This window comes from Eptesicus fuscus, chromosome 19 (genome assembly GCF_027574615.1).
Source record: "Eptesicus fuscus isolate TK198812 chromosome 19, DD_ASM_mEF_20220401, whole genome shotgun sequence".
Taxonomy (NCBI): Eukaryota; Metazoa; Chordata; class Mammalia; order Chiroptera; family Vespertilionidae; genus Eptesicus; species Eptesicus fuscus.
Window position 1 is genome coordinate 32,428,820 of NC_072491.1, and position 14,566 is coordinate 32,443,385.

The window sequence follows — 14,566 nt, forward strand, 5'->3', positions numbered from 1 at the left end:
TAAAATATATTTTTTAAAAAACATTTTTTAAAAGAAAATTTCGGAAAACAGACGCCTATTTTCTCCATATTAAAAGTGAAATGTGATTATGTGGTGGTCATTTTCTTCTGACTCACTCCATATGTGGAAAATTCTGATAATGAGATTGTTAGAAGCAGAAGTAAAAATGCGATAGGAGAGAGAGGACAGAAGAAGGTTGGAATGCGCTCTCACAATTCGCTGCACCAGTTATTTTCTAAGATCCTGTCTTCCACAAAGATAGAGACAGGAGGCTTTCTCTGTCTATATCTCCCAAGGGGACAGAACTAGCTTACCATTTCCTCAAAAAGAAAGAGAAAATTAAAATGTAAAGACCTGTAAGAGTAAAGATTGAAATAAATTGAAGCACTTACGGAAGTTGTAAAGGGTTCTCTCTTCAGCACAGTTTTAAGAATGCTCCTCCATGCACCCCCATTCTCATTCCAATCCCAACTTTTTCAAAACAAGCAACACCTACCAATTAAAACAAGACACAGAACACATCAAAGATAAACAGAGAGTAGGGTTTGAAGCAATTGCATGGTGTAGTCTCTGCTGACACACAAAAAAAGCAGATAATAAAATATTACTGATGCTAAACGGTTGCCTTTTAATATACTTAGGTACATGTGCAGAAAATCGTTCACCCACGATTTAGTATATGTACCCTCTCCTAGTAATAATGTACTTTTCAGGGTGCTTTCGGATCTACCTCCCAGCAATTCTATTATATAAGCCACCGGAATTATTACCTATTGAACATATGACAAAAAGTTTGAAGATAATTTTCTCAAGGTCAGCGAGGTAGTGGCAGGGAAGAAACTGTAACTCAGGCCTTATGGAATCCAATATTGGGCCTTTCTCCAGACCATTTTTCCACGGAAAGCATTATGCAAATGTTAAAGACTTAGAAGAGTAGTTAATTGAAGAAAACTACTCTGGTTTTTTACTTTTCAGTTTTTTATTAATTATTAATTCAAAATATTTTATGTGTTCATATTTTTAATCCACTATTTTATAAAATAAGCTATTATTATTCCAATATTCACTGTTTCTCTGGTCCGTGAACTCATGTTAATCCCTTGTATTACTAAAGATCAGTCTATTGGTAAAAAGAATAGCCTACATATAAAAGAAAGTTTCTTCAGCCATCTACATACACATTGACTAAGTATATGAATATGTGATCATTCACTTTTAACTCTTCAAGTAAGCTTGTGAATGATGAGCAGAATGGAATAGAGAAAACAGTCATATCTGGCTTTGACAAGTGGTCAAATAGATCACGCATAGAAAAAGTAAAGCAGGGAATACCAGGTGGGTTACCCAACTAGAATAGAAATGGCAGGTCAGGTGGATAAGGTGAACAATGTACAATGGAGAGGGCTGAAGCAATTGGCATGACTAGGTTAAAGCAATAACCATGGAAGATTAAAGCTCTTACAGGCTCAGTTTGAATAGGTCTCCTTCCATAAAATCTACTCTCATTTCCCAAAACAAAATTCTGTCCTCTAAAATAACACAGGACCTCTCCTGTAGCCTTCCCAGGTCAAAGCCTCTCATGACTCAGCACAAGGAGATTCTAATCTCCTTTAAGGTAGTGTCTTTTCTGGCCTCATTTAACTCCTACAGTTCTTAGTGACAAGTTGGAGGTGGAGAACAAGCAGAGTCTGAAAGGAAGGGGGAAATGACTCTGATGTCTACTTAGTAGGCTTGACATTGTGCTAGATGCTTTACTTATGTCATCTCATGAAATAAATAAGGCTTGGAGAGTTTAGTAATTTATTCAAGATCACTCAACTGATAGGTGGTAAATTCAGGATTTGAAACTAGTTCTATCTTCCTCCAAATTTGGTATTGAGCTTATTAGTATTTGCTGAAAAATTAGTCCTGTCATGGTATTGAGAAATGGCTAAAGAGGGCCTTTCACTGTGATTCTTAATTATTTCTGGGTCATGCATGGACTCATGCAAGAATCTTTCCCATAAAATTACATGTATGCAAATACATACAACAGTTTACATATCATTCCTGGAGGATCAGCGTTTCCAGAGTTCATTCAAGAACTGGCTATGGAAACCACAGTAAGAACCTATGGATTACAGTATTCCAAGTCACTCTTCTCCCATCCCATCCCTACCTTTCTTCCCACATCTCAGAGCAAACAAAACCAGAGAAAATGTAAACATATGGTAAGTTTGGCTGAGCAGTAAATGCAACATTCCAATATTCTACTGTACTTTAAAATGTCATGGAACCCGGCTGGCATGGCTCAGTGGTTGAGGGTCGATCTAGGAACCCAGAGGTCATGGTTCGATTCATGGTCCGGCCATCAGCCCTGATTTGCAGGCTCGATCCCCAGTGTGGGCCGTGCAGGAGGCAGCCGATCAATGATTCTCTCTCATCGTTGATGTTTCCATCCCTCTTCCTTCCTCTCTGAAATCAATAAAAAACATATCCTTTAAAAAAAAGTCATGGAGAACTTGAATAAGGAGACCTTGGAGAATGTAGTCTTACAATTTTTACATTTCAGTGATGACCTTCACACCATATATGATGTAAGACTGAGAGATGAGGTTATTGGAATTCATACCCAAGGGGGTGAAATAGCTAAAAATCAAACTGAATGGAAAATCCCAGGAACTGCCCTACCATTTAAGGGAAGAGAGGTTTATTTCTGTCATTTTGCCTGAGGAATTTTTCTTGAAAGTTGTTTCTGAATATTTGGGGTAAATGTTTTAAATGAAATTTCTGTGGTTACCCTGTATTGTTTCAAAAAGACAGCGTATAGGCTTAGAGAAAATATTATGGAGTACATGTAGGAAAAAGCTAGACATAATATAGAGATAGGAATGGAGCTGATTTAAAACATGAATTTATATTGTGATTAGGTCTTCACTCCCTCAAGGTACTGTAAATTTTTTAAAAATTTGCAGCACTAAGAGTTTTATGTATTAAGCATATTTATTTCATAATTTACAAAATATCTTCATATACATTCTCTCATTTGATCCTAAATTGATTTTGTGAGGCAGTTATTACCTACATTTTCCAGATAAGGAAACTAAGGCACAGGGAAGGACTTAAAAATCAAGTCCTTGCTCTTTTGAGATTACACTGCTCTGCAGCAACTGATCTTTACAATTCCTGTGCACAAGTTAAGTAATGCATCTCAGTTCTGTGCAAAAACAATATACATTTGACGCCTGTGGCCCTGACATTTAAATTAGAAGATTATGACCTATTTTACATCTGCTTTAGATCTGGAGGTTGGATAGACATCAAATTAAAGGACTTCAGACTTGGAACAACCCTCTTAGGTAACACTTAACTCCTTCACTTTATAGAAGAGTGCACTTAGAGGCCAAATCATTTGTCACAATCATCCAATGTTAGTGGTAGGACCAAGATCAAAAGTAAGGTTTCCTAAGTTCTTTACTTTTTTATTGCATTTATTGGGTGACAGTGGTTAATAAAATTATATAGGCTTCAGGTATACAATTCCATAATGCATCATCTGTATATTGTATTATGTGTTCACTAGCCCATTCTTTTCTTTTTATTATTTTATTTTTTTAACATATTTTTTATTGTTGGTAGAATTACAGGTTTCTCCCATTTCCCCCTTTTATGACCCCCCTCCTCCCAGCCCTTACCCATCCACCCCCAGGTCTTCACTACCCTAATTGCCTGTATCCATGGGCTATGCATCTAAGTATATAAGTTCTTTGGTTTATCTCTTCTCATTCCCCCAACCCCCACATCAAGGTATGTCAGGCTGTTCCATGCCTCCATGCTTCGGGCCTTATTTTGTTAGTTAATTCATTTTATTGATTAGATCAGGGGTCCTCAAACTTTTTAAACAGGGGGCCAGTTCACTGTCCCTCAGACCATTGGAGGGCCGTACTATAGTTTAAAAAAAACTATGAACAAATTCCTATGCACACTGCACATACCTTATTTTGAAGTAAAAAAACAGAACGGCAAAAACACCTGCATGTGGCCCTCGGGCCGTAGTTTGAGGACGCCTGGATTAGATTCCACAAATAAGTGAGATCATGTGATACCCTGTTCTTCTCTTTACACACCATTGCCTCTATAGCATTATGCCCATTTCTATGACTTCTTATACACCCAATTCTGACCTTTCTCTTCAGTTTCCCTTGTGTCCACTGGGTAAAGTTCTATATGCATACTGACATGGCTACAAGACCCTGCAAGACCTGGCACCAGTGACTTCTCCAGCTACTCACCTCCTCTAACAGTATGGGAATGTTCCTGAGTTGTAAGGATGCTAGGTTTTTGTGTAATACCCTGATAGGGTTGTCCTGTTGGGGCTATGAGTAAAGGCAATAGCTTTCAGAATAGTAGGAAATTGGGTTTCTCCTGGAAGGAGGGGACGTTCTTGATATCTACCAGTATCACCAGAAAAGACTGAGGGGAGCACTCAGATGGGAGGGACAAATGGGCTCTGCAACCTGGAGGCCTTGGGCAGGGACCTCCCCTCCCTCAGGGGAAGGATGAGTGAACCAGATTATACAATTTCAGGTAACTTTTTTTTTTTTTAATCCTCACGTGAGGCTATACCTGAGGACATTTTTCCCACTGATCTTATTATTTTTATTTTTATTTTTTACTAGAGGCCCGGTGCACAAAATTCATGCACAGGTAGGGTCTCTAGGCCTGGCTGGTGATCAAGGCCGATCTGTGGGGCAACCAGCGGGGCAATGGGGGGGGGGGGGGAGAGGGGAGAGCCCCTGCCAACACCCACCTTGGCTGGCCTGGGGCCTGCAGGCTGGGGGCAGCTCTTGTATTGAGCGTTTGCCCCCTGGTGGTCAGTGCACGTCCTAGTGACCAGTCAGTCGTTCCACCGTTCAGTCAATTTGCATATTAGGCTTTTATTATATAGGATTTTTCTATCACTGATCTTTAGAGAGTGAAAGGGAGGGAAAAGAGGGAGAGAGAGAAAAAAAAAATCGATGTGAGACACATCAACTGGTTGCCTACCTCACAGGCCCTGAACGGGACTGGGATCGAGCCTGCAATCGAGGTACGTGTCCTTGACTGGGAATCAAACCCAAGACCATTCAGTCTGAGGGCCGATGCTCTAACCACTGAGATAAATTGGCCAGGGCCCAGATAACATTTCATGTCAAATTCTTATATGCTGAACCTTTAGTAAAATCTCCTCCAAATATTCCAGAAAAAGTCCTGTGAGTTCACACTTTGCAAGGCCACTCAAATCGAGTAGCAACCAAGCACAGCCAGCCCAGCATGAAGGTGTTAATAGAATTACATCGTGAGAGATCCCAAAAGAGAGGGAATATTAGGCAACAGGAACCAGGCCACTAAATTCCAGTCACTTCTCCCCGTTACACAACTTTAAATTCCCAGAACAGATCCATGAACTTTGCACATTTTGTTTCTTGTGCCTAAGACTTCAGTTCCTTTCCCTAAAGTTTTATCCTTGTGACAAATTCCTACTCATAATTCATATGCCTGGTTCAGACATCATCTTCTAGTTTTGGGTAACCTATCCTGACACTAACACTGTCTTCTATTCCCTCCTCCAAAATGTGTGCTTCTTTACAACAGGATCTGCCTTTAGTTGCAATTCCTAGGTATGCAGGAAACAAAAGATGTACTCACTAAGTATTAGCTGAATGAACAAAAAGTTATTTGTCTAGTTCCTTAACTGTGTTTTCCAATAGGTAATCTGTGAACACTGCAAAAAATTTCAAACCACACATGAATAATTCAGTGAAACACGGCCCTTTCCTCCAATCACACCCCTCTCTTGGAGCCAGCTGTGTTTCCTTTCAGATTGACTATATACATATGGGTATTTAAGTATATTCCTGTTCTTTATTTACACAATGGTAAAAATATGCATTTATATTAATGCAACAATAAAATGTAACTTATGTGTTATTTATTACATATTATAAGTAATTGTTATATATCATCTATGAATATATCTAGTATATACATTTATACACTGAGTCTTATGCTTTGTTTTCGCTTACCATAAATCAGGCTTTTTATATTTTTTAGTTAAGGGAGGGCCGTGTAATATTCCAACGTAGGGGCATACCATCATATACTTCACATTCCCTCATTTACGGTCTCGAATATACAAACAGTTCATTTTCACTGTCAAGCCCTGGTCTCCAAATTCAGAAAGGTCATCGCACTCCAGCCCAGCTTAAGCAGACGCCTGCATTTTCAAACACCTTTTCAGGACCCCAGGGCGGGGCCCTGCTCCGAACGCGACCTTCCCACCGCGTGCCCCGCGCCCCCGCGCGCAGCGGCGACAGAACCGAACCCTCCCCTCACCTCCCCCAGCTTCTCCGGACCGCAGGGACCGCCCGCTCCAGGGCACCGGATTCACTGGGCCCCGCCTTGCCCGGGTCGGGTGGGACGGGGCGCGGCTCGCTGGGCGCTGGGCGGGGCTAGGCCCTGTGTGGGCGGGGCTAGGCCCTGTGTGGGCGGGGCTCGGGCAGACCGGCGCAGCCGTCGTGCGGGCTCCTCCCCTTTACTCCGGCGACGCTGGCGGCCGAAGCCCTTCCGGGTCGGCGCGGAGGAGGGGCGGGGACGCCACGGCAGCTGTTATTGTTCGACTGGGCTCGGCCGGGCGCTGTCTTTCTCGTCTCCTCGGGTGTCAGTTTGTCGGGCTTCTTCTCAGCTCCTCACTCTCGGCTGCTGACGGCCACGGGCGGAGGTTGCGACGGGCGGGCCTGGCGCTTGGAGGCCCTGCGGCGGCAGGTTGAGGGGCGCGGAGGAGGAGGAGGAGCAGTAGCAGGAGGAGGAGCCGTGTGCCCTGGCACCGAGCGGCCGCGGCCATGGCGTACGCGTATCTCTTCAAGTACATCATCATCGGCGACACAGGTGAGGGTCCCGGGCCTCCCGGGCGGGTGTCGGCGGCCTGCGGGCCGGGGCAGAGGGGCTGACGGCGTCTGGCCCGGGCGCGGGCGCCGCCGCCGCCGGGCGCCTCCCTCCGGGCCGCGGCGCTCCCATTTCCGCAGTGCTAGCGCTGGTGACGTGGGCACTGCGAGCGCCGCGGCCTCGGGCCCGGTGCGCGGCCCCCGCCCGGAGCGCGCTGCAGCTGGGCCCGGGCGTGCAGCTGGGCCCGGGGCACGCAGCTGGGGCCGGGGCAGCCGTGTGCGATGCTCGGTCTGGGAAGTGTCTGACAGGAGCGGCCGCAGCCCAGGGCCGCCAGGGCCCGGCTCAGCTGGTTGCAGTCCCTCGCCAGGGCTGCTCACTTTGGGGCCTCTTGGCCGCCCCCGAGAAAGAGCAGGGGAGGCAGAGGAGAGCAGGAGGTGATGGATGGGAGGAGGGTCTGGGGTTTGCTGAAGAGTCCCACCTTCCCTGACCTACATGCATCCACCTTGGCCTGGGCATAGCGCTCCCTGGTGTGGGACAGCCAGCTGAGGAGGAGAGGAGACCTTTAAAAAAAAATTGTGTGTGTGTGTTTTTTTCAAGGCCTACAAATATATTAAAAAAAAAATTTATTGTTTACCTTTTCTAACACCTTCACTTATTAAGTCAGAATAAATCAGATCCCATTACTTGACGGCTGAGGAATCCCTTTCGGGGTCGTTAAAGCACGAAATAGTTCCGTAGACTTTTGCCACGTGTAAACTGGGGTTACTGGATAATAATGCAAGGCCTTCGGTGCTCTGGGTGTGTGCGTGTGTGTCTGTGCGTTGGGGACATTGGTTTTTTTCGATGTATCAAATCTGGGTCACAACTGCTAAATTTTCGAGTTGACCTGATGACTGTCTGAAGCAGAAAGAAATTCAGTTATTCTCACTTTAAATAACATCCGAGTATATCTCACCGGTAAGTAAACAAACACGCAAAATAATTCCTCAAGGCCTGTGATTTTGGTATGTGGAATCTAATAATACAACTGAGGCTTCTTCAGGTGTTATAACTATTAATATACCAGAGTCTGATTTCACTGATGACTCTTGCACAATTTTGGACGCTTTACACAACTACTTTGGAAATGTAAGATGCAGCTGTGGTTGCACTAGTGATGAAGCAGATTCAATAAGTAGCACTAGGAGGATGTTGATTGCTACCTAAAAGGAAAACTTTCTGCCATGAATAAGATTTTTCTGCTAGGTTTTCTGGTGTGTGTCTGTATGGAAACTGGATGATTTTTCTACAGAAAATGCCAGTGGTTTGCAAATGTTTAGTAGCAAATTTATATACTGTTAAAAACGCTGTGGCATGTTTTGAAGGAAAATGAAGTGGGGTTCCAAAACCCGCTGACAAATTTTGATGTAGGCTGTAAATCCAAGACTGGAGAGGGACTTCACCTTAGGTGTAATATGAGTGGTTTTGAAAAGTAGAGAGAAAAGTGATTGTGGACATTTGCAAGTTGCCCTCTGTCAGCTCATTTATTGAGCATGTACTCTGGGTAAGGCATGGTGTTGGGAGTAGTAGGGCTACAAATGTTAACCTGTTGGTGCTGTTCTCTTGGAGTTGGCTCTCATTTAAACACAGTCCCCCGGCAGTTCTTGCTGTTGCTGCTGTTCCCTAGTTGAAGCACTGAATATTTGACACCGGATGCTCTATTGCAGTACTTCCCACACCAGTTCAGCCTGCATACTTTATTGTCCAATTAATCTCACTGAAACATGACTGTTAGGAGGCTGTTCCTCTGCCCACATTTTGTTTGACCTGGAAGGAACTCCGTATTTTAGCCCCGTTTACTGGTCATTATTCCTGACCTGGCTTCTGCCAGGGGCCCAGTGGCTTTTTTTCTGGTCCCTATAGATCCCTCTGCTTGAAGTGCCTTCTCTGTGGAAATTCGATTAGTCTTTCAAAGCCTAACCTGGGTCTTCCATAATGCTTTCAGAGTCAACATATATTAAGCTCTTTAGATGTGTCAGGCTTTTCCTGGTAGCTGGCTGAAAGTGATTGCTCCTTATCTGGGTGCTATCTCACTTTGTATCATCTTTCTGTTACGCCCCCCCCCCCCCTCAGGCGGTACAACACTGGGTGGATGCTTGGAGTGGAAGCTCCTGTCCCATCTCCCTGCTCCAAAAGTCCATTTAATACATTGTCCTCAAGTGTAGATATCTGTTTTATCAGATTCATGTATAATCTTAGCCAGAAGACTGAGAAGTGATTCATCTTTCTGGTATTAATCCCAGAATGTTTTAGAGGTACTTGTGTAGACATCTATATTTGATTATGTACTTCTTGAGGGCAGAAAAGGTGTTTTGTATGGTTTTGTATTTCAGGAAGAACCTAGTAGAAGGTAGACCCTATACATTTAATTAACTTAATGCAAGAATAGCCAAACAGGCCACTGTGTAGCTATCATTATACATTAATAACTTTGACAGCAGAATTTTTTTAGCCCTATTCTGTCACTTTCTTACTGTTGATTTTGGTTGAAATGCTTTACTATAATTCCTTAATTCAAAGTACACCCATAGTTTGAGATACACTTAATGTGGCCCTCCCCACAGAAGATGATATTATATTAGTAGTGTGAAACCCATCTTGATTTTTTTTAAGTCATATTGTGAAAAATATACAACTTAGAATGAAGGAATCACTACTTTTCCTGTTTCACTTTCTCTAGCCTAAAAAATAGTCATTAGCCTTCCCTACTTTCAGAAGTGAGAGAAAATGAGGACATGTGAAAGTAACATGCTCATTTTCTTTTTCAGAATCCCCTCTTTCATAGAAGAGATGTGTGTGTGGTTTGCCTTTTGTTTTTAATTTAGAGAGTACGTTTATTAAAGTTGGGGACCGTGGAAAAAGGAAGGGCCTAGGATAGAAACAACAGGCGAGAGACTAGGTGGGACTGCTTTGGCTCCCTAGAAACGTTATTGAAAAGACGTGAGCCAAGGTGGGGCTGCTGTTAGCTCACTGGAGAGACATTGAAAAAGGGGGCCTTGGGAACGGGTAACGGGTTCAGGGGTTTAGCCCAGGACAAGCTGCCACTGCCCATTGCTCCCCTGGTTGCAAGTCTTGTGGGGTCCCTTAAAGTGGTTTTTTAAAATATATTTTATTGATTTTTTACAGAGAGGAAGGGAGAGGGATAGAGAGTTAGAAACATCGATGAGAGCGAAACATCGATCAGCTGCCTCCTGCACACTCCCTACTGGGGATGTGCCTGCAACCAAGGTACATGCCCCTTGACCGGAATCGAACCTGGGACCCTTCAGTCTGCAGGCCGACGCTCTATCCATTGAGTCAAACCGGTTAGGGCTCGTGGAGTCCCTTAGAGTTTAAGCGATGAATGCGTGGGTAGGGGGTGAGGGGCCATAAGAGGGAAAGGAAAGGTTAGGTCACAACTTTTTTACCTGACCAACTCCTATACATCCATACTTTTAAGATGGTAACAAACCCACTGCTTATTGCATTTTACTGGTCCCCTTCACTCTTCATTCTTTTGAGGATAAGTGCTATATAAGAAAATAAACAAGACCAGCCTGGTTTTACATTATTATATCATCTGAATATATTTTTTAAATTGAGATATAATTGGCATATAACATTGTATTAGTTCCTGGTGTACAACATAATGATTTGATATATGTATATATTGCAAAATGATTACCGCAGTAAATTTAGCTAACATTTATTGCCACAAAATACAAAATTTTTTTCTTGCCATGAGAAATTTTATTTATTTTATTGATTTTAGAGACAAAGTTTTAGAGAGAGAAACATAGATGTGAGAGAGAAACATCAGTCTGTTGCCTCCCCCATGCACCCCAACCTGGGATTGAACCCACAACCTGGATATGTGTGTGCCTTCACCAGGAATCAAATCTGCCACCTTTTGGTGTACAGGATGATGCTCCAACCAGCTGAACCACAGCATGGGTGCTATGAGAACTTTTAAAAATTTATTCTTGCCCTAGACAGTTTTGTTCAGTGGATAGAGTGTCGGCCTGTGGACTGAAGGGTCCCAGGTTTGATCCCAGTCAAGGGCACATGCCCAGATTGCTGGCTCAATCTCCAGTGAGGGGCGTGCAGGAGGCAGCTGATCAGTGATTCTCTCTCATCATTGATGTTTCTATCTCTCTCCCTCTGGCTTCCTCTCTGAAATCAATTAAAATATATTTTAAAAAATTTATTCTTATCAACTTCCTGCTATATAATATAGTATTGTTAACTATATTCTGCATGCTTTTCTTTACATTCCCAAGACTTACTTTTCTTATAACTGGAGTTTTGTACTTGTGACCACCTTCTCCACAGACATTCTAAATAATCTTATTTTTTGTTGCTTGTCTGGAAAACTTTTGACTTTGTCTTAAATGTAAAGGTAGGCCTTTCAGTGTCAGAAATTTTTAATAGATAAGTGATGAGCCCTTGGGGGGAGATGTAGCAAGGCTTTACCTGGAAGGTGATATTTAAACTGAAATTGGAATGGTGAGTAGGGATTTGCCAGTGGAAATGAATGGTAGATAGTTGGAAGTTCATACCTGTTTTCAGCTCAGTGGATCAATCTCACCATTTGTGGTTTTAAAACGAGAGATACTGGGACGTTAAAGATAGAGCCATTTTATTGAAGACTTTGAGTGTATAAGAGAAGGAAACAATGAGAGTTGGTTGTAATATCAGGTCGACTGGTGTGTGTGTAAGATAGGGCACACTTGAAGTTGAAAGGTTGAAAATACAAGAGAGAAAGAGCAGGAGCAAAATCCTAGAGGATTCTCCAGCACTTTAGAGGGATGAGGAACCTTTTTACTGCAAAAGGTTATTTGGATATTTATAAGATCACTTGCTGGCCATACAAAATTATCAACTTAAAAATTAGCCACCAACGTTTGGTCAAACATTTAATTAACTCACCCCTGATGCCTTGGCAGGGCCGGACCTCCTCAGGCTGGATGTTCCCCACCCCTACTTTAAAGCTGTAATAAAAGGAAGCCCTCTTCCTGTGAGACACTCAGATTTGAGTTTCTTTAAATTCTTGTGAATCACCTAGGGTGTTGTATGGTGTGTGTGTTTTTGTGTTGTTTTTTAAGGATTCAGAGATTTGGAAAAGTTTATTAGAATATTTTCAGAAAATAAGCAGTGGAAAAAAACAAACTGGCAACTACCTGAATAGACCTAGAGAGTATTATGCTAAGTGAAATAATTCAGAGAAAGACAGATACCATATGATTTCCTTTAAGTGTGGAATCTAAAAAAAATAAATGAAGAAACAAACAAACTCATAGATACAGAGAACATATTAATGGTTGCCAGATGGGAGGAGGGGTTGGTGGAATGGGTGAAAAAGAGGAAGAAATTAAGATGTACACATTGTCTTGTATAAAAACAGCCATGGGGATGTAAAGTACAGCATAGGGAATATAGTAGTCAATAATCTATATACTAGTCTATATACTAGTATATAGAAGCCTAAGCAACCGAATGACAGATCGACCAGCAGCTATGACACTCACTGACCATCAGGGGGCAGACGCTCAATGCAGGAGTTGCCCTCTGCTGGCTGGGCTCATGGCTGGCGAGCCCAGCTGCAGCAGCGCGAGCCTCTCACACCTCCGCAGCAGGGCTACCGAAGGGCAGCAGTTGGGTCGGGATGAGCAGGAGCAGCACCCGTCTGGCTGGAGCTCCTCCCCAGCCTCCTGCTGTTTTGCTCACTGCTACATCCCTGAGGGGATCAGGCTTAAACTGGCAGTCCAACATCCCCTGAAGGGTCCCGGGTTGCGAGAGGGCGTAGGCCAGGCTGAGGGACCCCACCAGTGCACAAGTGGGCCTCTAGTATTGTAATAAGTACATTGGTGTCATGGATACTAGACTTGTTGGGGTGATCACTTCATAAGTTACATAAATGTTGAATCACTATGTTGTACACCTGAAACTAATATAATAGTGTATGTCAACTGTAAATGAAAAATTAAAAAAAAAAAACTAAAAAAAATTTTAAGGCCTGGCCAGGTGGCTCAGTTGGTCAGAGCGTCCTCCCAACATACTAAGATTGCAGATTTGATCTTCGGTCCAGGCACACACAAGAATCAACCAATGAATGCATAAATAAGTACAATAAGTCCGTCTCTCTCTCTCTCTCCCTCTCTCTCTCTCCCCCCCTCCCTCCCTCCCTCCCTTGTTCTCCCTCCCTCTTCCTCTCACCCTCCCTTCCTATTTCTCTAAAAACCAACAAATAAAATTTATAAAATAACAATTTTTTAAAAAAGAAAAACCAGAATTCAGAGGTAGAAAAATTCCACTAAAGTTTTTTTGGCTATGAAATATGAATATTTTAGTTATATAACTTCATAATTTAATAATTTTGAAGAATAGCACTAAATTAAGCACTCATGCTAAAGAAATATAGATCCTCATCACAAATCTCTCTCTCTCCCAGGCTTCCACTAGCCTGAAGTCTGTATTAACCTTCCCTTCATGTATCACTTATGCATCTCTAAACTATATTGTTTAGTTTGTCTGTTTTAAATGTGTTTAGTAATTTTATTAAAGGAGAGAGCTAAAACATGTCTGAAACATACCTTTTAACATCATCTAAAATTTAGACAATATACTTTTTTTGTTGTTAATCCTCACTCGATATTTTTCTATTGATTTGTAGAGAGAGTGGAAGGAAGGGGGAGAGACAGAGAGAAACACATTGATATGAGAGAGAGACATCAGTTGGTTGCCTGCCCCCCACCCCTGACCAGGGCCAGGATGGAGCCTGCAACCAAGGTATGTGCCCTTGACTGGAATTGAATCTGGGACCCTCAAACCGGCTAGGGCAACAGTATACTTTTGTTATATTTAAATTTTTGCTTTATGCATGTTACATGTAGTCTTTCAAGATTTTTGACCAGTCTTTTCCTTTTCTGTTTCTCCTAACCAATTTATTTGCTACTTGCTTCCCCTAATATTTATATTGCTCCTAAGACTTTATATTGAACCATAATACCCTTGACCCTGTGTTTTTATTCTTTTTTTCTTTCTTCCCTTTCCTAGTGAACTTACCTACTCTTCTCAAATAATACCCTTCTCTGCTTTCTCATTGCTCTTGTCTTTTTTAACCCCTCTCCATTCCTGCTCCTGCTCCAACATGAAATTAATTTTCTTCTTTATCATTAATTTTCTTCTTTATCATCCCCTACTGCTCCCCCACCAGTTTATCTTGCTAGCTCTCCTCCTCTTGCTGTCGCCAGTAATTTTGCTGTTTTATATGAGCCGATCCTGATTTTGCCAGCTCAGCTGTTTTTCCCTCTCACTCTGGCCCAGCTGTGCTTGTTCCATTTTATTTTGCTCATCCTTCTGTCTGTGAGGCTGTGTCCTTTGCTACAAAAGATGCAGCCACATCCTGACCTCCCCATCCTGACCTCCCTTGCCCCCCTTTCCAGCTTTTCACTTTTTATATGAAACTTTACCTTTTGATTCCATCAACCTCATTTATTTGCAAGATTTTAAATACTCTACATCCTACTTGTAAATAAAGGATGCCTGGCAAGAAGATGCTGGATTTCCTCTGCTACCATAGATGCAAGTCAACCCTCTCCTTGGCTAGTAATTCCTGCAGTGTTTTTTAACTCAAATGACTTGG

The 14,566-nt window shown here is 42.6% G+C and overlaps 1 protein-coding gene across 2 annotated transcripts in view; it reads left to right on the forward strand.

Annotated features, from left to right (window-relative positions):
• Nucleotides 1-6,573: 6,573 nt before the first annotated feature.
• The window catches only part of RAB2A (RAB2A, member RAS oncogene family), a 76,111-nt gene continuing 68,118 nt past the window's right edge, over nt 6,574-14,566 (forward strand). The window contains exon 1 of one of the 2 annotated variants that reach the window (XM_054708235.1): nt 6,574-6,906. In XM_054708235.1, coding sequence (XP_054564210.1) covers nt 6,861-6,906 — 46 coding nt within the window. In that variant the 5' untranslated portion in view covers nt 6,574-6,860. The remainder of the gene's footprint in view (nt 6,907-14,566) is intronic. The other variant, XM_008143309.3, reaches the window with a different exon arrangement.